Source organism: Phocoena sinus, chromosome 8, assembly GCF_008692025.1.
Source record: "Phocoena sinus isolate mPhoSin1 chromosome 8, mPhoSin1.pri, whole genome shotgun sequence".
Classification (NCBI taxonomy): domain Eukaryota; kingdom Metazoa; phylum Chordata; class Mammalia; order Artiodactyla; family Phocoenidae; genus Phocoena; species Phocoena sinus.
Window position 1 is genome coordinate 31,806,506 of NC_045770.1, and position 22,390 is coordinate 31,828,895.

Here is a 22,390-nt window from a genome sequence, read left to right on the forward strand (position 1 = left end):
GCTTTCCATACCTACTGGGGCGGTTCTTCCTCCAAGGAAGTGTGTTGTTGAAACTGAGGGGGTGACCCTGACGATCTCTAAATTGCCTTCTCAGTCCTTCTCTTTTCTTGAAGAATAGCACATGCTTACAGTTGAGTGGCTCCATGGTCTGGCCCTGTAGGATCTAAAAAGTCTGATAGCCTTCATTTTGTCTCATTTTTTTCTGTCCCCTTTAGTTCAAGCTGGCAGTATCTTTGCTGGTACAATCCCATCTCTATTTCTGGCTTCTGCTGAAATGGCTGATTAAGCCAATGAGTTGCACCCATGATCTCTTTATCAAATGGTTGCTCAAGGACACACTTAGTGTTCTCTTCAGAACAAGCTTTCTCATTTTCTGCAATATGGATATACTGAGAATTTTCCAAATCTTCAACTTCTGGTTCTGTTCCGCTTAACAATTCCTTCTTCAACTCATCTCTCTCTTTCCATATTTTACTATAACCATTCAGGAGGAAACAAGCCACTCCATCAATACTTTGCTTAGAAATCTCCTCAGCAAATACTAATTTTATCACTTACAAGTTCTATTTTCCACAAAAGCACTAGAACACAGTTCAGCCAAGTTCTCTGCCATTTTATAACAAGAACTGCTTTCCTTCCAGTTTCGAATGCCATGTTCCTCATTTCCATCTGAGACCTCACCAGAATCAACCTTAACATCCATATTCTAGCATGCACCTCAAGACTTTTACAGACTATAACCATTACACAATTTCAATGCTACTTCCACATTTTTAGGTATTTTTACAGAAGCACTCCACTTGGTACCAAAATCTGTATTAGTCTGCTTGGGCTGCTATCACAAAATACTGTAGACTGGGTAGTTTAAACAACAGACATTTATTTTTCCACAGTTCTATAGGGTGGGAAGTCTAAAATCAAGATGTCAGCTGATTTAGTTCCTGGTGAGGACTCTCTTCCTGGCTTGCAAACGGCTGCCTTCTAGCTGTGTCCACATGTGACAGACTCTTATAAGAACACTAATACCATCATGAGGGCCTCTCAAGACCTTATCTAAACCTGAAATCTCCCAAAGACCTCATCTCCAAATACTTTCACATCAGGAGTTAAGGCTTCAATATAAGAATTTGGGAGGGGACACAATCTAGTGCATAGCACACACTCTCTGTTATGTAGAAATTTGGTTAAATTATGTCTCCAGCATTTATAAGTTTTACAATGCATCACTAAGATCACACAGAAAATTAAGAATGTATTGTTTTTCCCCCCTCAATACTAGCATTACAATACACTGGATAGCTCCTTTTTATTTAGCGTCCAAGTCGGTGCTTTTCTGGAAACCCCGTTAATGTGGAAGTGACAGAGGCAAGATGAGTTCTAGAGCCTGGATTTGAATCTCAACTCCACCTGGCCAGCTATGCAAAACTGCACAAGTTACTTAGCTCATGCTTCTGACCCCTCATTTTTGAAATAGGAATATACATTAATACCTCTCTCAGAGCTGTTTTGAGAATTAAAGGAGGTAAATGTGCATAATGCCCTTAGCTGAGCACATAGGAAGCACCCATTACACGTCAGCCAAAGAAGGGCAAAGTATGTGTAAAAGAAGGGGGCCGTGGTAGCTGGCTGAGAGGATAAGTCAGCACCAACAATTGGCAACGTAGGCAGTGTAGCCAGTAGTGAAGGAGATTCCATCATCATTCTCTTTAAACCTGGTTCACTTGCTTGAAAAATGTCTTTTCTCTCATTAAACAAAAGCTATTTCTTATGCTTATAAAGGCCCCCAGAGTAAAATTAGAGAGAAGATGGCCAATATATGAGAAAAAGAAGAAGAAAAGCAAATAGGAGGAGATTAAAAACAAGTTAATGGAAGAGTACAAACAATCCACTAGAAACTTCTGTTTCTGAAATGGAGTGCTACCTCTTCTATTTTTCAGAGTACTTCTAATTGGTTCTGTCAAGTACATGTGGAATTTTAGAACCTTTCTTTTTGCAGTGCCTTTTACAAAAATTAGAAAAAAGTCAGTGCTGTATTGTGAAGTATGTACCAAAATGGGGGAAGGTAGAATGCCTATTTCAATGAACGTTATCTTCTGTAAACAAGTTTACTGAAGTTACTGTAAACATGGTTTGTAAACACTGTGATACGTGACTCTGATTATTTCCTTTTGAAGATTTGGAAATGGTAAATATATTTGCTTAGGTACTCAGTTTAACTTTGTAAGTAGTCTGAAGATCACACTGTACTAACTTTTTGTTCTATAAATGTTGCAGTGGTCTTTAGCCAAAATCAATAAAATTTGACCTACTAAGTCCAACATCATGAACTGTTTGTAAACTTGTGCTTGACTAATACTTTATGAAAAGTTATTTTTGTGTAAGGCCACTAGAGTTCCATGAAAATACGTCATAAGAATTTACCAAAACAACCCCATCTAATTTAAAATCAACTTACATTTTCTTGAGCACATATTCACATTACCAACCAGATTCTTCTTCTAATTGGAATGATAATTTATCCTGTTAAGAGGGCTCAACCTAAATTTTCAAATACAGTGTTCACGTTTCTGTTTTCAAAATAGTCTTCTGTTAACTCTCTAATTTATTCCTTGACCTGAGAGTTATTTAAGAGATTTGAGTGTTATTAAGTGTTTAAATGTTTGGGTAATTTTCTTTAAAGATTTCTAGCTGTGTTTCAACATACTATGAAAATATTATCTATATGAAGTTCTCCTTTTGAGAATTTAAGACTCTCTCCTCCATGATTTAATATATTATTTTTAAAGACTGTTCCATGGTGGCTGCCAGAAATTCATTCCCCTGACCCAACTGAGATTTTGCCCACGCATCCGCACATCCGTGGAATCTTACCTGACCCTTTCGCACTGGGTAGAATTGACCACTCCCCTCCTTTTGCTCCCATTGCTATGTTAGCACCTTTGATACACTATTGCACATATTTTAAAATATATCAGTGAGTTCCTTGAGTACACGTTTTCTCTTATTCACCTTTATGTTCCCTGCATCTGTCAGAGTCCATGAAAGGTGCACAATAAATACTTTCCAAACAAATGTAAAGAGTGAAAAGTTGCTCTTAAGTGTTAAGCCAGGATAGCAGCAGTGCACTACCAGGAGAAAGATGCAGGGCAGGCCTGGCACAGTTGATAATATTTGACTTTGATGTTTTCAAGCAAATGAGTCATTATTCACAATTTATATTTTAATAATGAAAATTCCTGAGGTAAAATTTTGTTATAATAGTAAAATAGTAATCTGAAGAGATGAAAATAAATTGTGTTTACCTAATGTAATCCACTGTCCAGAAGAATCTGAAAGTAACTTCAAATTGGGAATAACATTTGGATCTTTAAAAAAAGCCTAAAATACAAATTTGAGGGGAACAAGTTAGATATATTATTATAAACAGTAACAAGAATTAACTTCTTAAATAACTATAGTAAAATCTCATTTAATTTAAATTGGGGAAGGATAATTTTAAATTGCTAAAATGTCTTAAGGAATAAATGTTTCATAAAGAAATGAAGTTCTGTTACCCTCAAGTTGGAACAGTATGAACAATACTATTATGTCCAAGTAGATACCTTTGGGACTAATTTAATAAATAGAAAGTAATGATACATAGTGAAAAGTAAGAGGTTATATAATGTTTGAAAATTTTGTTTTCTTTCAACCTTGTTCTCCCAATTAGCTGATGTAAGTAATCACTGCTTCCACTCTCCCCAACTAAATCTAAATGTAATTGTCAATTTAATTCTATTCAAGGGGCACATAGAAAAGTGATAAATTTCACTTTAAAAAAAATTTTTAATATTTCTACACAGCAGGTTCTTATAAGTCATCCATTTTATACACATCAGTGTATACATGTCAGTCCAATTCTCCCAATTCATCACACCACCACCCCAAACCCCCACTGTTTTCCCCCCTTAGGGTCCATACGTTTGTACTCTACATCTGTGTCTCTATTTCTGCCCTGCAAACCAGTTCATCTGTACCATTTTCAAGGTTCCACATATATGTGTTAATACATGATATTTTTCTCTTTCTGACTTACTTCACTCTGTATGACAGTCTCTAGATGCATCCACATCTCTATAAATGACCCAATTTCATTCCTTTTTACGGCTGAGTAATATTCCATTGTATATATGTACCACATCTTCTTTAGCCATTCGTCTGTCAATGGGCATTTAGGTTACTTCCATGACCTGGCTATTGTAAATAGTGCTGCAATGAACATTGGGGTGCATGTGTCTTTTTGAATTATGGTTTTCTCTGGGTATATGCCCAGTAGTGGGATTGCTGGGTCATATGGTAATTCTATTTTTAGATTTTTAAGGAACCCTCATACTGTTCTCCATAGTGGCTATATCAATTTACATTCCCACCAACAGTGCAAGAGGGTTCCCTTTTCTCCACACCCTCTCCAGCATTTGTTGTTTGTAGATTTTCTGATGATGCCCATTCTAGATGGTGTGAGGTGAGACCTCATTGTAGTTTTGAGTTGCATTTCTCTAATAATTAATGATGTTGAGCAGCTTTTCATGTGCTTCTTGGTCATCTGTATATCTTCTTTGGAGAAACGTCTATTTAGGTCTTCTGCCCATTTTTGGATTGGGTTGTTTGTTTTTTTAATATTGAGCTGCATGAGCTGTTTCTATATTTTGGAGATTAATCCTTTGTCTGTTGATTCGTTTGCAAATATTTTCTCCCATTCTGAGGGTTGACTTTTCGTCTTGTTTATGGTGTCCTTTACTGTGCAAAAACTTTTAAGTTTCATTAGGTCCCATTTGTTTATTTTTGTTTTTATTTCCATTACTATAGGAGGTGGATCAAAAAAGATCTTGCTGTGATTTATGTCAAAGTGTGTTCTTCCTATGTTTTCCTATAAGAGTTTTGTAGTGTCCAGTCTTACATCTAGGTCTGTAATGCATTTTGAGTTTATTTTTGTGTATGGTGTTAGGGAGTATTCTAATTTCATTCTTTTACATGTAGCTGTCCAGTTTTCCCAGCACCACTTAAGTAAGTAATCACTGCTTCTACTCTCCCCAAGTAAATCTAAATCTAAATGTAATTGTCAATTTAATTCTATCCAAGGGGCACATAGAAAAGTGATAAATTTCACTTCTTAAAAAAATGAAAACTTTCTGTATGGCAAAAGAAAGAAAAGTAGCCAAGAGTTTTATTTCCAGGCACCAGCAGTTGACTCTGGCTGTAAAGATCTGAAGAGAAACTTATTAAAAGTATCTTAGGCAGTCTACTGCCTAATTATCAGGAGATGTAGAGAATCAGGTTAAGTGGGTTAAGTGTTGGGCCCTCAGAATAACACAAAATCATATGTAGAACTGCCCTGATGAGGAAACAGTCATCCTTGCTATAGTCCCATCAAGCACTAAAAAGAGGTACCATGATCCTTTCCTCACCAAGGCTACTGCTGTTGCAGGACTGTCCTAACTGAAAGCTGGATGCCTTTGCCACCACCTTTGCCAAAAAAATTCAGGATTCTGTGTGTACCTCTTTCCTTAAGTTGCTCAATTTTCAAAAACTGGTTTTGCACTGATAAATCTGGTTGGTAGCCCTAGATCCCAGGTTTGTGCTCTGAGTGCAAAAGGGGCAAGTATTACACAGTGAAGGAAACCATCAACAAAATGAAAAGGCAACCTACTGAACAGGGAAAATATTTGCAAATTATATATCTGATAAGGGGTTAATATCCAAAGTACATAAGGAACTCATACAGCTCAATAACAACAACAACAAAACTCCTAAAAATCTGTTTAAAAAATGGGCAGAGAATCTGAATAGACATTTTTCCAAAGAAGACAGACAGATGGTCAACAGGCACATGAAAAGATGCTCAACATTAATCATCAGGGAAATGCAAATCAAAACCACAATGAGGTATCACTTCACACCTGTTAGAATAGCTATCAACAAAAAGACAAGAAATAACACGTGTTAGCAAGGATGTGAAGAAAAGGGAACCCTCATGCACTGTTGGTGGGAATGTGAATTTGTGCAGCTACTATGGAAAACAGTATGGAGGTTCCTCAAAAAATAAAAAAATAGAACTACCATATTATCCAGCAACTCCAATTCTGAGTATTTATCCAAAGAATACAAAACTCTAATTCAAAAAGCTATAGGGACTTCCCTGGCGGTCTAGTGGTTAAGACTTCACCTTCCAATGCAGAGGGTGTGGGTTCGATCCCTGGTCGGGGAACTAAGATACCACATGCCTCAGGGCCAAAAAACCAAAACATAAAACAGAAGCAATATGGTAACAAATTCAATAAAGACTTTAAAAATGGTCCACATCAAAAAAGCTATATGCATCCCTATTTCATTGCAGCATTATTTACAATAGCCAAGATATGGAAACAACCTAAATGACCTAAATGTCCATAGGTGAATGAATGGATAAAGAAGTTGTGGTGTACACACACACATACACACACACACTGGAATACTACTCAGTCATAAAAAGGAATGAAAACTTGCCATTTGCAACAACATAGATGGACCTTGAGGGTATTATGTTAAATGAAATGTCAGATAGAGAAAGACAAATACTCCATCATTTCACTTATATGTAGAATCTAAAAAAACAGAACCAAACCAAACAAACAGATTCAGAAAGCACACTTGTTGTTGCCAGAGAGAAGGGCTGGGAGGTGAATGAAACGGGTGAAGGGGTTGAAGAGGTACAAACTTCCAGTTACAAAATAAGTTATAGGTATGTAATGGATAGCATGGTGACTATAATTAATAATACTGTACTGCATATATATATATAAATATATATATATATTTTTGTGGTATGCGGGCCTCTCACTGTTGTGGCCTCTCCCATTGTGGAGCACAGGCTCCGGATGCGCAGGCTCAGCGGCCATGGCTCACGGGCCCAGCCACTATGTGGCGTGTGGGATCTTCCCGGACCGGGGCACGAACCCGTGTCCCCTGCATCGGCAGGCGGACTCTCAACCACTGCGCCACCAGGAAAGCCCTGTACTGCATATTTGAAAATTGCTAAGAGAATAAAATTTAAAAGTTCTCATCACAAGAAATTTTGTAACTCTGTATGGTGACAGATGATAACTAGACTTACTGTGGTGATCATTTCGCAGTACATACTAATATCAAATCATTATGTTGTATACCTGAAACTAATATAATATCATGTCAATTATATCTAAAAACAGGCAAGTGTTTTGGATTCCACTTCGGACTTCCTAAAAAATGAAAGGTGGAAATCACTCCAAATCACATGTATGTTCAAGAAGAGTTGGGCAGTCAGAAAACATAATGATGTCCATGATGAGTAGTAAAGAAAAAAAAAAAACAATAGACTGGGAGGAAATACTTGCAACAAATATGATTTAAAAGGTGGGGGAGGGGGTTTCCCTGGTGGCGCAGTGGTTAAGAATCCACCTGCCAATGCAGGGGTCACGGGTTCGAACCCTGGTCCGGGAAGATCCCACATGCAGTGAAGCAACTCAGCCCGTGCGCCACAACTACTGAGCCTGCGCTCTAGAGCCCGCGAGCCACAACTACTGAGCCCATGTGCCACAACTACTGAAGCCTGCGTGCCTAGAGCCCATGCTTTGCAACAAGAGAAACCATTGCAATGAGAAGACAGCGCGCCACAACAAAGAATAGCTCCTGCTTGCCACAACTAGAGAAAGCCCGTGCAGTAATGAAGACCCAACGCAGCCAAAAATAAATTAAAAAAAAAAAAAAAAGGTGGGGGAGGATGACATCAATGGCTTAAAAAAAGCCCAATATTTATAAGAAAAACTGACAGGCTGATTTAAACATAGCCAAAGGCTACAAAAAGTCATGTAAAAATTACAAATAGCCAATAAACTTATGAAAAGATGCTCAACTTCAAGAGCAGTGAGAGAAATGAAAATAAAAACCAGAAGATATCATTTTTACTCATTATATTAGCAAGATTTTAAAAGACTAGTAACAGACTTCCCTGGTGGTCAAGTGGTTAAGACTGTGCTTCCACTGCAGGGGACACGGGTTTGATCCCCGGTTGGGGAACTAAGATCCCACATGCTGCACAGTGCGGCCAAAGATAAAAAAAATAAAAAGAGTTTTGGTCAGAGTACCAGAAGATACGCACTCTTACATACTGCTGGTGGAAGTGTGAATTTTTACCACCTTTGGGGAAGTATTGGATACTATTTTGAACTTTAAAAACATGTATAGCTTATGAGCCAAGAAATTCCTCTTTTATGTATGTGTCATATAAAAATGAAACCACCAATAGATAAGATTTATGTGCAAGGAATTTTTTTTTTTTTTTTTTTTTTTTTTTTTTTTTTTTTTGCAGTACGTGGGCCTCTCACTGCTGTGGCCTCTCCCGTTGCGGAGCACAGGCTCCAGACGTGCAGGCTCAGCGGCCACGGCTCACGGGCCCAGCCGCTCCGAGGCACGTGGGATCCTCCCGGACCGGGGCACGAACCCGCGTCCCCTGCATCGGCAGGCGGACTCTCCACCACTGCGCCACCAGGGAAGCCCAAGGAATTTTTTTAATAGTATTGTTTGTGGTGTCAAAACCTGGAAACTTCAGTGCCCATCAGTAGAATGACTGAATAAAATGGCTGAATAATAATAAAATAAAAGTGGTTGAACACAGTATATCTATGCTAGATGGTATGCAGTTATTGAAAAGAAAGTATTAGAATAGAATGTAAGCTCCATATCCTTTTTTTCTTATTCACTGCTATATCCCCAGCGCCTGGCATTTAGCAGTTACTCCATAAACGTTTACTGTACTGAATTTGAAGGAAAGCCGTAAGTATTTTGAGTAAAAAGAGTAGTTTAAAAGTAATATGTTTGAAAAAACAAAATAAAACCTCTATTTATATGAACATAAACAAAAGTAAGGAAGTATATATACCAAACATTAACAAGTCACCTAAGAAGTGGTGGTTGTGTAGGCTTGTGGGAAGAGAGGGGTTGAGAGGGTTGGATTTGATAGATTGTTGACTCTTTGTTCTTTGTTGTTTAGATTGCTGCAGTAAATATTTATCTTATTCTGACACTCCCTTTAAGCTGTCACTCTCTTTTCCTAAATAGCTTTTTGAAAGAGGAGTCTATCTTGTTTCACTTCTCTGTCTACCAGTTATTCTTCTGTATCTGGCTCTTGCTCCCATCACTCAATTGAAAGTACACTTGACATCACAATTCCAAAAATCAAATGGACGCAGTCCCTGCTCTCATAGAGTTTACAGACTAAAAGGGAAGATATTAAGTAACACGCTATGAGTGTTATGAAGAAATGCAGGGTGCTATAATGCAAGTACGTAATAGGTAGATCTATTCTACTGGTTTTGGGAAGAAAGGTTAATGCAGAAAGAACATTTAGGTTTAGATCTAAAAGGTGAGTAGGAGTCAGCTGGGCAAAAGGTATACTGGTAAATTCTTAACAAATTCTTAAATACCCTTTCCTCCCTGCCAAAAGCCCTGATTTGTAGCACTTGCTGATTTCCAGGGTGGATTTCAAGTTGCCAAAAGCTTAACCACCAGCAAAGCTTCCTGAAAATTTAGCAGTTAGGCTGTCCTGAGCTGGTTCCAGCATGACACTGGCAAGACTATTTTTCAAGATGAAGAAAATGTCAAGTCTGTAAGGGGAGAATGGAAGGGGGACTTCCCACTGAAGACAAGTAATGAGGTTCAGTGTGACCAGAGTTGATGGTCTGATGGTCTGATAAGGTTGGGGAGTTAAATAGGACCTTGTAGGTCAAGTCAAAATTTTTTATCTTAATCTAATATTGATCCAGCTTGATCAGTATTTTGAGCTTAAGGGCAGTTGGAAGACCCTGAAGAGATGTAAACAGAGGAAAGATGTGATTAGAGTCATATTTTTAAAAGCTCTTTCCTGCTGCAGTGTAGAGATTAATTGAGGGGCTGTAAAGAGACTGATTAGGAGGGATGGTACTACTGTAATCCAGAAAGGTCTGATGTTCCCATGAGAATGCTATCATGTCAAAATGATAGCAAGTGGGAGGCAGAGAAGTGGATGGATTCAATGAATATTTAGAAGAAGGGACAAAGGGAGAAGGAGGAATCAAAGATGACTCTTAGAATTTTTGCATGAATAATAAGGCAGAATGAACGTTGTTTAATGAGAGGCAAAAGTGGAGAGGACCAGGTATGTGGGTGAAAATTAGTACATTCAACAAATATTTGTGAATGTCTACATTATGCCAAGCAAGACGAAGTCTCTGTTCTCATGTCTCCACATTCTAATGGTGGAGGTTAAAGGTAAACAATTTACAGGTATCATATATGCCCAATTACAAAAGTCTTCCCCCAAATTATTCTTCAGAAAAAAGGGAAGTTGCCGTATAACTTTAAAAAGTCAAATAAAGAGTGCTTGTGCAATTATTTTAATTTATATAATACACATCTTGAAAAGATACACATATGCTGGAATTAACCTCAATTAATACTCGTTCTGAATGCTTTTTAGAGGTCTTCTGAAGAATCAGCAAAAGGGGGAATTTAATTCAGGTTTAGTAATTATCCCTGGGGGGTATCTACTTACAATTACATTTTAAATGTCATAATGAAAGGAAATAGGTTAAGTGGCCTGCAGTGAATTGGTCTGGAGCCAATGGAAATAAGTCTTCAGAAAGGCCCCTCAAAGCAACAGTTGTTATTGAAATCACAATTATATACCTGAAGAATAAATTTTTTTAAAGAAAACAAAAAACCCTGCCCTAATGTGTACAAATGGTATTTTGCGTTATAGAATTTCCAGTGAGACATTAGAAGGGATTCTCTGAATCTCAGATAGCTTTAGGAAAGCTGATATCCTTTGGAAAAATATTTGATTCACAAACTAGTTCCAGTGATAACAAAGATACTGATGTCAAATGCATGTGAAGATTTGCATAAACTTGTTTCATAAAATGTGAGTAGAAACATATTTCTAAACTAATATTTTATATAACACAGTTTAAATGTATGTTTATTATATGTCACAAATATGAAATATAAGTAGATGTTTGACTTTATCATCTATCTGGCAGACTGCTGATTTCTGATCCAATATCAAATCTCTCCTTCTTCCTTAAGGAATCCCAATTTTATTTGGGACAGCAATGTGCTCAGCTAAACATTTGCAGTTCCTAGCAGTCTCTGTGGTATGTGGTCCTGAGATGTAAGCAGAGTCTGGTCATGAGATATAATGTGTTGTGTGGATCTTCAGAAAACTGTAAATTAAGGAGGTCCCTTGCAGGACATATGGAAGATTCCTGTCATTATCCCTAGTCCATGGTGAGGATGCCAACACTATATACTAAGCCCAGAGCTTTCTCTTGAGACTCAAAGTGAGATAATATATTGAACTATCTAGGATATTTCCACTTGTATGCACCTCAAATTTAGCATGCCTGAAACTGAATTCATTTTCATTATATACTCTTTTCCACTTTCTGTGTATTTAAATTGGCCACTCTAATCAACCAAATCAAAAAGTTGGTCATCCTACATGTTGCCCTTTGCCTAACTCTCAATTATCTTATCAGTCCTTGAGTACTACGTTTCTCACAAACGTCTCTCCAGGCTATCCCGGTGCCCCTGTCTTAATTCAGGGTATCACCATATACTGTCGGGAGGATAACAGTTTCCAATTTGTTCTCACTGCTTCCAGACTCAGTCCTAACAATCTACCTTCCATACTTCTGCCAGGTGATCTCAGTACTTTAAATATTACTGTCTTGCTGAAAACCTTTCAGCAACTCCTCAGCAGCTAGATAAAGTCTAAACTCCTTTGTATGGCACATAAAGTCTTATACAATATCGTCCCACCCATCTGTCTAAGATAATCCCACTTTGTCTACCTGACAAACTCCTACTCATCTTTCAGGCCCTAGCTCAAGTGCCCTGTCTTTTGGAAACCCTCCTTTAACCACCTCAGTCAAAAATGACCACTTTCTCTTTTGTGCCACTACAGTACCTTGTGCATGTTATGTTTTATATCACTTCTCATTCTGCAATGCAATTTTTGGTCTGTTTCCTTCTCTTTAACTGTGTATTGTTCATCTGTACAGACTTAGGAACTAAAGAAATATTTGCTGGATGAATATTTCCTTCCTTCCTTCCATCCACTTACTACCTCACAAGTAAACTTTTGGAATGTAATTCGTTTTTAAGTTGAAAGGGAAAATTCATAATCTGGAATCCTAGTTTAAGCAGTACCCTTTGTTCAGTTATAGTTTTTGTAGTATAAATGACATGGAAGTTGGAGTCAAAGGCCTGGGTTTTGCCATTTGCTGGGCAAGCTTGCACAAATTATTTAACCATTCTGAGCTTCAGTTTCCTCAGCTGTAAAACGGGGGTCAAAACACCAAATTTACCAGATTGTTGTAAAGATTAGTGATAAATGGATAAAAAGTGCTGAAAGCTAAATCTGGCACACAGGAGTCACTACTGCTTTGGGAAAACACTTTGTAAAGTAGTATACAAATGTTAATAACAATAACAGCACTTATTATGAGCCAGGCATTTTGCTAAATATTTTATATGATTCATTGAATCTTCATAATAATCCCATCAGATATTCAGTATTTTCATTTTCAAAAAGACAAGCACTGTGATCATTTTGCAGAAAAGTAAACAGAGGCTGAAGAAGGTTAAGTAACTTGCCCAATGTCATAGAGCCAGCAAGTGGCAAGAGTTGGAATTTGAACAGAGACAGCTAACTTGAGGCCAAATGAGCGGGGGATCCAGGTTTTGTAGGGCTCTAAGCATAAATGATTTTAGGAACTCTAAGAATACAAAACATCTACTTTTGAAAAACTCCAAAAACATGTGAACATACTGCTGGAGTATCTCTGAGTTCCTTGGAAGGGGATTCTCTAAGTGAGGAGCTTTAGCTAGTGAGGGGCCCTGAAGATTCATTAGCTTCAAGGTAAATCTCCTTCTGGGCCATGCTCTTAGCCACAGTGTTTTATTTCCTCCAAATTAGTTACATGAGTAAAAATAATGATTGTATGAATACAGTTCTTTAAATTGAAATATGGGAATAATACTGTCTACCTCACAGGAAAAAATTAGGATAAATAAACATGAAGATATTGAAAATTAGTTTGAAAAAAATTGCCTGCTATTATGGAAATTTGTTGTGCTTTATGGATGAATTTTGATGTTGTTGAAGAACTTTGTGTCTATTAAAACCCAAATTAATTCTACACCCTTCTCTATGAAATTTTTCTGACACCAATGACCCTCCAATTGAGTGATCTTTTGTTTTCCTTGTGCCTAGGGCACCTTATATATCCTCCAGTATAGAAATTATTTTGTCTTGTAGAGAGTTCTTTACATTTCTAGCTTCCAAAACTGTACACATCACTTACAAGCTGGGATCAGGTCTCTTCATCTTTTTAATACCTCCCAGCAGGGATACAGTAAGTATCCAACAAATATTTATTGAGTAAATGGCTTATATTAAAAATTGTACAGCACTCTAAAATTCAGCAAATTAAAATCCTGATCATCTCCTTTTAAAAAAATATTAATTTGAGAGCCAGTACTGGCATAAATGAAAAATACTAAAAACTATACAAATCTTACCATGAATATTTGACAAATGTCACTAATGCCATCATCAGTGGCATATTATATTAACATTATAACACTAACTTAGGTAAAGGGAAATAGACATTTAACCAATTTACCCTCTGTTCAGGGTTGAAGAGTATTCCACCCTTAATCCTCTACCCAAAATTCATGTCCTTCTTGGAACCTCAGAAAGTGACCTTAGTTGGAAACAGGGTTGTTGCTGATAAAATTAGTTAAAATGAGGTTATACTGGAGTAGGGTGGGCTCTTAATTCGAAATGACTGGTGTTGTTATAAAAAGAGAAGAGACACAGTCATGGACACATGATGAGAGAGCGCTACGTGACTTTGACAGAGGTAGAGATTCAAGTTCTGCAGCTGCAAGCCAAGGAGTGCCAAGGACTGCTGGCAACCATGAGAAGCTAGGAAGAGGTAAGGAAGGATTTGTCCCTATAGATTTCAGAGAGAGCATAACCCTGCTGACACCCTGATTTTGGACTTCTAGCCTCCAAAACTGTAAGACAATACATTTCTGTTGTTTTAAGCCACCCAATTTGTGGTACTTTGCTACAGTAGCCCTGGGAAACTAATTTCCCTCACAGTAAATATTTTGGTTTCTTAACTAGGCTAATATTTTCTTCACTGCACTATCATTCTGTATGAGATGATCTGATTTTTTTATTTGTTGGCAGTCTTGCCACGGGTCTGTAAGATCCTTGAAAGCCAGGCTCCTGTCTGTCTTGTTCCTTCTAGCAACCCCACCACTTGACAGAATTCCTAGCACATGGTAGCTCTCAGGAAGTGTTTGTGAATGAGTAAATAAACTATGCCAACTATGCTACAGTCAATGCCTGAAGGGCATGAATGGCCAAAATAATATCACAAACCATAACAGTATTTTCCATTTAATTGAGGATTAAAAAACTTCAGGATTTTAAATAACGTGAATGAAATTTAACAAACACACCAGAATTTGCACCTTCAAATGAGTTTTTCCCTTTTCAAAGCAGCTACCTCTACCAGCTAAAGACTTATTCCAATAACTCTGCCACTGCTTAAGACTTTTTCTGGAATTCTTCATTGGAACTGCTAATAGAGCCTGTACTCACAGGGTAGACTTGATTTCGAGAAACAACCAGAAGTACTTTGAAGCTAACCCTAGTAAATAAAGCTGGTGATAAAGCGGGATAATATTAGGTGTACCTACTAAAAGAGAGACCCAGTTTTCTAGCGAGAGATTGACTTTTCAAAATAGAAAAGTTCTATATGGCAGGATACTGAAGATGAGCTAATCTATGGTGATACGAAATATAAAAGTTCCTCTTAAAACTGATCATTTGAACCTTTTTATTATTCTCAAACTCCAAGAAAACGACGTCACTAAGTAATGGCGTCTTCACAAGAATTTATGCCGAAGTGGGAAAAAATGTAAAATCAGCAGTGGTCCAAGGGACTCTCCAACCCCCATACCAACCATAACGAAATCATCCTTCCGATAAACCTGAAACGTCTGGTCAAACCCGAACGCCTGCGCCTTGATTCTACCCAACATGGACCTGGGGCAGAGAAGAGAAAGGCAGTCAACTTGGGGTAGCATCCTCTGTGGGGAGCACATTCAGCCCGTCCCACGCACGAAGTCCGCCCCTCGCCCCTGTTACTGCTGCCTCCCGGTTTCACTCAGGAAGGGGCCGCCTCGCCGCCCGACCCGCGTCTCCGCAGGCGCGAAGACCGAGGGGCTCTTCTCTTCCTGCCCCTCGGCCTCTCACCACTGGCGGAGCCGGCTGGTGGTCTCCGGCGTGCTCAGAAACTTGAAGGTTTTCTGAGGCAGGAATCTGAAGTAGTAGCCGCCCAAAGGCCCCAGCTCCCCAGCCGCCATCTCTGTATTGGCTGCGCGGAGCGACGGTCGTTTCCATAGCAACGCGGGGCGGTTTCCATAGCAACGCGGCGGCCGTCGGGTGGGCCCAACGCTTCGGGGGCGGGGCCAGAGTGGGGAGGGGCCACGGGTCTACCTAGGCCGAGGAGACCCGCCTCCCGGCCCGGCTGCAGCTAGCGGAGGAAGAATCCCGCTTGGGGTTTCGGGGCGCCGCTACCGCAGCTTCTCCCTCAATTACCGTCACTTTCGCTCCTTCACGCCGTGTTAGCGGTGCTGGAAACTAGGGGTCGGGGGCGGAGAAAAATTGCCAGTACATATTTGTTGAAATTAACTCGATAATAATTACGCCGCGTGGGTTAATTTCTTAGTCTCAAACGATGTACTCTTAGATTTATAGCTAAGTTTAGTGACTCAAACATTTCTGAATAAAAAGTTATTCTGAATTAATTAGGTTAATTAAGTAGGTTTAACTATCATGACTACTTGGGAAACTATTCTTTTACCATCCGGCTTTTTTTTTTTTCTTCAAAAGTTACATCTGAAGGCTAAAGTAATTTTCCATATACACTACAGTACAACGTGCTGTTTAATAGAAACACATATTTCTTATTTCCTATTGAAAATGACCTTTCGTATCTATAGTTTTGTTGTCGTTTTGTTTCGTCTAATAGCTGTGTATCTGAGCTTCAGAAGGGGGAGAGAGGGATGTCGTTCTTTTCCACCTCCTTGCTAACTCCCTTTCCTTTTCCCCTAGTCCTCCAAAAACTGATCTTGATTATTCCATATTCAGCCAACAGCAGTAGGAGAAAGAGGGAGGGAAACGCACACACACAGAATATTCGTTTTCGTTGTTGATTTTAGTTTTTCATCAAGCCTTGGTCTTCTAAGTAGATTTAGTCCTTTTATGTTATGGACATGGTTGGGTTTAAGCTTACCATCTTGTTTGTTGTTTTCTAATTCTGTTCTTTTTTCCTTTAATCCAAAAGTAGGCAAGAAAGAAGGAATAATAGAGTATTTTTATTATTCCATTTTTCTCCTTTTTAGCTTTTTAGTTATACATTTTAGTATAATTTTTATTGGTTACTCAAGATAAAATATGACTCCTTGATTTATTACATAGCACCTTAACCCATCACTTACACTATGTTTCAAACAAGAACCATTCAACAGGTAAAATCTATTTATTCACTTTTCACCTTTCGGGTTTTTTTGGTCAATATTTTACTTCTACACAGGTCCAAAATACATTATTTTGTTACTGTTATTTTAAACAGCCAGTAATATTTCATATTTGCTAGTATATTTACCCTTTACATTTTTCTTATTCCTTCCAGCAGTTCTGAATTTATAATCTGGGATTATTTTCATTGAGTTTGAAAATCTTCTGTTGGTATTTCCTATAATTCAGGTCTTCTGATGAGCAAGTTTCTCAGAATTTGTTGTCTGAAAATGTCCTTATCGTCATTTTTAAATGATATCTTACAACAGACTGAACAGAATTGTAAGTTGACAACTTTTTTCCAGCACTTTAAAAATGTATTCTGTTGTCTTCTGGATTCCAAATTTTTGTTGAAAGGTCAAACATTAGTTTTAGTGTTGCTCCGTTCAAAGTCATATGTCTTTTTTTCCTCTTCCTGCTTAAAATTTTTTTCTTTGCCTTTGGTTTCAGTAGTTTGGCAATCCTCTTCCATCTGTCGTGTGTGTGTGTGTATTCTTGTGTATGTGTGCTTTTGTGTGTGTCTTCTGTTTTCATTCTGTTTGGAATTTGCTGAGCTTCTTGAATTTTTTCACTGATGCCTTTTAACCAGTTTTTAAAAACTCAGCTATTATCTCTTCAAATATTTCTTCCACTTTGTTCTCACTCTTCTCTTTTTCTTGGACTCCAATTACATGTATATTAGAACTTTTAACTATTTCCCATATTTCTCTGTTATATCTTTTTCAATTCTTTGTTTCTTCTTGTGCTTCATCTTTTCCATTCTTTATTGACCTGACTTTGAATTCACTAATCTTTTCTGCTTAACTCTTAATTTCAGATATTTTATTTTTTAGTTCTTGAATGTCCATCTTAATCTTGTTTAATATATTCTATTTAAATCTCCATTTTTTCATTCATTTAGTATACATTTTTCTTTATTTAACAGGTTAAAGTTATTTTTAAATCTTTGAGTGCTTCAATAGGAGAATTATTTTTGGATCTGCTTCTTTTCCCTGTTTATTTCTTGATTATAAATCATGTTTCTCTGTCTTCTCACACATTTAACAACTTTTTGTTTTAGGTACAACATTGTGTGTTTGAAAAGTGTAAGAGATTCAGAAGACATTATCTTCCACTGGAAAGTATCCACTATTTGAAGGTGAATAGCCGACAACTTTAATACAATCAGGGATTCAATGGGTCAAGGCTGAGTTTTAGTTTTAGTAAGACTGAACCGCATTCCATCTCTTTTCTCCTATAACTTGAGCAGGCCTGACTGAAAATCTAACAGATCTCTATCTTCTTGGCCCCCAAAGATGAGAAAATTCAGGTTTTCCTTTCAGAGGTGTTGAGCTTGCTCTTTAGCTTCCCACATCCTACAGCATTGAAATCTAGCAAATGTCTTAATGGGGGGACTGAATGTGTGTTTGAGGCAGGCCCCATCCTTCCAGTAGGACTTTGTTTTCTAAGCACCATGACATTATGGAAGATCTCACTCTGTGCTTTAGAGGCCTTTGTAGAGCAACTCAGCATCCTACACGTAGTACCCAAACTCAGCAAATTTTCTTTGGAAGTGTAGCCATGTTTGACCCTTCAGACTTCCTTGCATGACCACCAAAAGTCATTCAATCTTTACTTTGCATATCAGCCAGTAAATGAGACTATTGAAAGAAAGGTCTTGTAAACATCAGCTCATCTTGGAAGGATTTTCTGAGGGAAGTATTAGAATGCAGATTCTTTGATTTCAGAGATTGAGATTGAGAGATTTCAGAGACCAAAGATTGAGATTCCACAGGTCTTGGATGGTGCCTAGGAACTTGTATTTTTAATATGCTCTTTAGATGAATTCGATGCAGGTTTTCTACACTATTCATTGAGAAAAACTTTCCCACACTTTCTTTACAATTTATCTTAAATCCCATCTCATGAAGAAATTTATTCCAATACATCTGTCTGACTTTGTATACATTTAGTTTTTGCTAGACAATCAAATATTTGGTCATATACTATACTGTACTTTTATTTTTCTGATTTTTTGTGAACATCTTTCCAAATAGATTACATACTGTTCAACATGGGGGAATTTGCTTGACATTTTATAAAAACATTTTCCACATGACCTAAGCACATAGTATTTGTTTAGTTAATTTTTTCTAGGTTTTTCTGGTTTTATTGTGGTATAACCAACATACAATAAACTGCACATATTTAAAGTGTACAATGTCATGAGATTTGCTATATGTGATATGTGTGGGTTTTTTTTTCTTATTAGTCATAAATTTTATACACATCAGTGTATACATGTCAATCCCAATCGCCCAATTCATCACACCACCAACCCCACCCCCCACCGCTTTCCCCCCTTGGTGTCCATACGTTTGTTTTCTACATCTGTGTCTCAATTTCTGCCTTGCAAACTGGTTCATCTGTACCATTTTTCTAGGTTCCACATATATGCATTAATATACGAGATTTGTTTTTCTCTTTCTGACTTACTTCACTCTGTATGACAGTCTCTAGGTCCATCCACATCTCTACAAATGACCCAATGTCGTTCCTTTTTATGGCTGAGTAATATTCCATTGTATATATGTACAACATCTTCTTTATCCATTCATCTGTCGATGGGCATTTAGGTTGCTTCCATGACCTGGCTATTGTAAATATTACTACAATGAACATTGGGTGCATGTGTCATTTTGAATTATGGTTTTCTCTGGGTATATGCCCAGTAGTGGGATTGCTGGGTCATAAGTTAATTCTATTTTTAGTTTTTTAAGGAACCTCTATAATGTTCCTTAAATTAAAAAAAAAATCCCGCATTAAAAATAAAGATATAATTATACTTATTTTGGACTTAGGATGCTAATTTAAATTAGGAATTTTTTGCTTATGTTTTGCATTACTCAAAAGTAATCATTTTTATTGTGTTGTTGATGAAATTCATCCTCTTTTTTTCAACCCTATAATCAGTGATTATACTTTGACTATATAGTCTTAAGTTCAATATTTACTTGGAAATTGATAGTTTTCTAGTTGTTATTTGTCACTTAAATATGCATGATTGGTATATGTTCTATACAACCTTTATTAATTCGGTCCTGACAATAGTTTTTTATTTTTATCTCCCAATTATCTTTAAGTTTTTCTTTTTTTAAAAAAATTGCATAAGTAACACATGTTTAACACAGGAAAGAAACAAGTAAGCAAAAAGAATAAAAATACCCATAATCTCAGAACTATGATTTTTCAACTTCTTGGAGCAAAGAAGAACATTTTCCATAGGGAGATTTTCCAGAAAAAAGATGTTTTCAGTCTAACTTTCATTGACTCACACTTTAAGGAGTCTTGGCCGGACAAGTATATGTGGAAAAAAACCCTCCCACATTTACAAAACAGTTCTCATATTGTGTTTAATTTTATGTATGTTTATGTTGTTTTTTTTTATGTTTTATTTTTATGGTCAGTTTCAGTATTTTCACAGTACAGTATTGTTATTGATCAGGGTCCTTGGACTCTTTTATTAAAATATTTATTTTTTTATTTTTGGCTGTGTTGGGTCTTTGCTGCTGCGCGCAGACTTCCTCTAGTTGTGGCGAGCGGGAGCTACTCTTCCTTGCGGTGCGCGGGCTTCTCATTGCGGTGGCTTCTCTTGTTGCGGAGCACAGGCTCTAGGGCATGTGTGGGCTTCAGTAGTTGTGGTGCGTGGGCTGTAGAGTGCAGGCTCAGTAGTTGTGGTGCACGGGCTTAGTTTCTCCGCGGCATGTGGGATCTTCCTGGACTAGGGCTTGAACCCGTGCCCCTTACATTGGCAGGCAGATTCTTAAACACTGCACCACCAGGGAAGCCCCCTTGGACTCTTTAATCAAAAGAAATTGGTAAGAGGCCAGATGAGGAATTCAGACAAGGCTTTACTGGGATTTGTGCTGCAGCAACGAGGGAGCAAAAACAAGTAACAGGTTCCGTTGCTCACCCCCTGAGGGGCTGCTAGCTGATCCCTTAAAAGGGGTGAGTGTGGGGGTCGATTGGTGGATTGGGCTGGAAGGGTGGCTTAGATGGTCTGCATACCCCCTTGGTGGTGCTGTGTGCAGGGATGATGTGCAGTACCGTGCTATTGCTCCCTGCACCTCAGAAGTGGCATGTGGTTTTTGGCCTCTTTGTATCTTGCTGTTCATAATTTGTCACAACAGGGAATGGGTGCAGTTACAGTTTCTTTATATTCTATTGCTCTAGGAGATGCATGTCCACATGCAAGCACTGCAGCAAACGGCCCCAGGCCCCAGGTCCCAGCCTGTCTCAGTACAGCTATGTTTAACAGCATGGACAGTGAAGTCAGATCAGAAATCCAACTCTAGCTCTAGTGTCTAGGTTTCCTCATCTGTAAATAGAACATAATTTTTTTTTTTTTACTTTATAGGGTTATCATAAAGATTAAATTAGTTAAGTTGTGTGAAGTGCTTATCACAATGATTGACACTTAAAATTCTAATGTATGGTAGTTCTTAATATTAATGGCTATTTTCATGTGGGCTTCTAGGAACAGAATCTCAATATATAGTTTGTGTATACAGGAAATAAGGTTTGACTTGACATATTTTAATTTATGGCTCTCTCCTAGAGACTCGCTGAGTTAGAAATTATTGTTTTCTCTCCTTTAGCTTCTTCTAGTTTTTCATCACCTAATTGCTATGAATCTCAATTTTACATCCTTAAAATATGGATTTTGCCTCATTGGATTGTAAGTTGTTGCTACAAGATGAAGGTGTTAATTATTACTACTGGCTCCCATTCGCTTCATTTAACTGTAAAAGTTTACCAAGTGATACATTACCGTTGTTCTAATGTTTGGTCATTAACTGTTATTATTCTTTCATGTTTTACATTCCTTTCATTTGGCTAGTTGGCACCCTGCATGTCGCTAGGCACTGTGGGAATTCCAAAATGTATAAAATATCGATCCTGCCTTCAAAGCCCTTACAAATTATTTGGAAATTATTGAACAATACTTGTCATCTTGCTATTTCATGTCTTTAAACTCTACTTGCTTCCTCTCATCCTTCTAAAATTCAATCTAATCTTATTGACCATTTAATTGCTCTCTAGTCACTGTTTAAAGTTGCCAAACTACCAGCTTTTATCTGATAATTTACAATACACATATATTTTACCTAAAGTAAGTCTGACTAAAAACATTCAATAAAGTGAGGAGGGAGCTAATTCTAATATTGACTTATATAAATGTGTCAAAATAGCACTTATTTTCTTTCTGTGGTTCTACTTGGTATAAATTTTCTATGATTCTAATGATTTGAAAAAGATTTACTGAACAGAGTTAGAAGCCAAGAACAATATTAAGCTGATTCTAGTGGTTGTGTGTTCCTGATAGATAAGAATAGGATTTTTACTTTATGGAGGAATGAAATAGTAGCTGTGATCACAAATAGTTGAAATTTGAAAAATGTTGTTCATCAATAAGTTATTTTGTTTAGATCAGTGGCTATTCAAAGTCAGTTCATAATAAAAATTTCATTTCATCTGTGGCCAAATGGACAAACTAAGGGTGGTGTACTTTTTCATAAAATTAAATCACTTTGTATTAAAGAACTTTATTTTTAAATTATGCTCTCTTTTTTGTAATTAAAATCTCCTTTCCTTAGGAAATCATCATAATTAAATAAAAATTTTATAACCCTATGTTGGGTTGGTAGAGTAGAGCCT

The 22,390-nt window shown here is 37.4% G+C and overlaps 2 protein-coding genes across 2 annotated transcripts in view; both read right to left on the reverse strand.

The window, feature by feature from the left end:
* The window catches only part of CFAP300 (cilia and flagella associated protein 300), a 28,698-nt gene extending 13,194 nt beyond the window's left edge, over positions 1-15,504 (reverse strand). Inside the window, exons 1-3 of the mRNA XM_032640855.1 lie at positions 15,368-15,504; positions 15,076-15,157; positions 3,303-3,378 (exon numbers count right to left, since the gene is read on the reverse strand). Of these exons, the coding sequence (XP_032496746.1) occupies positions 3,303-3,378; positions 15,076-15,157; positions 15,368-15,477 (268 nt within the window). The 5' untranslated portion in view covers positions 15,478-15,504. The remainder of the gene's footprint in view (positions 1-3,302; positions 3,379-15,075; positions 15,158-15,367) is intronic.
* Positions 15,505-15,610: 106 nt separating this feature from the next.
* The window catches only part of CEP126 (centrosomal protein 126), a 149,161-nt gene continuing 142,381 nt past the window's right edge, over positions 15,611-22,390 (reverse strand). Inside the window, exon 13 of the mRNA XM_032641133.1 lies at positions 15,611-15,754. Coding sequence (XP_032497024.1) covers positions 15,611-15,754 — 144 coding nt within the window. The remainder of the gene's footprint in view (positions 15,755-22,390) is intronic.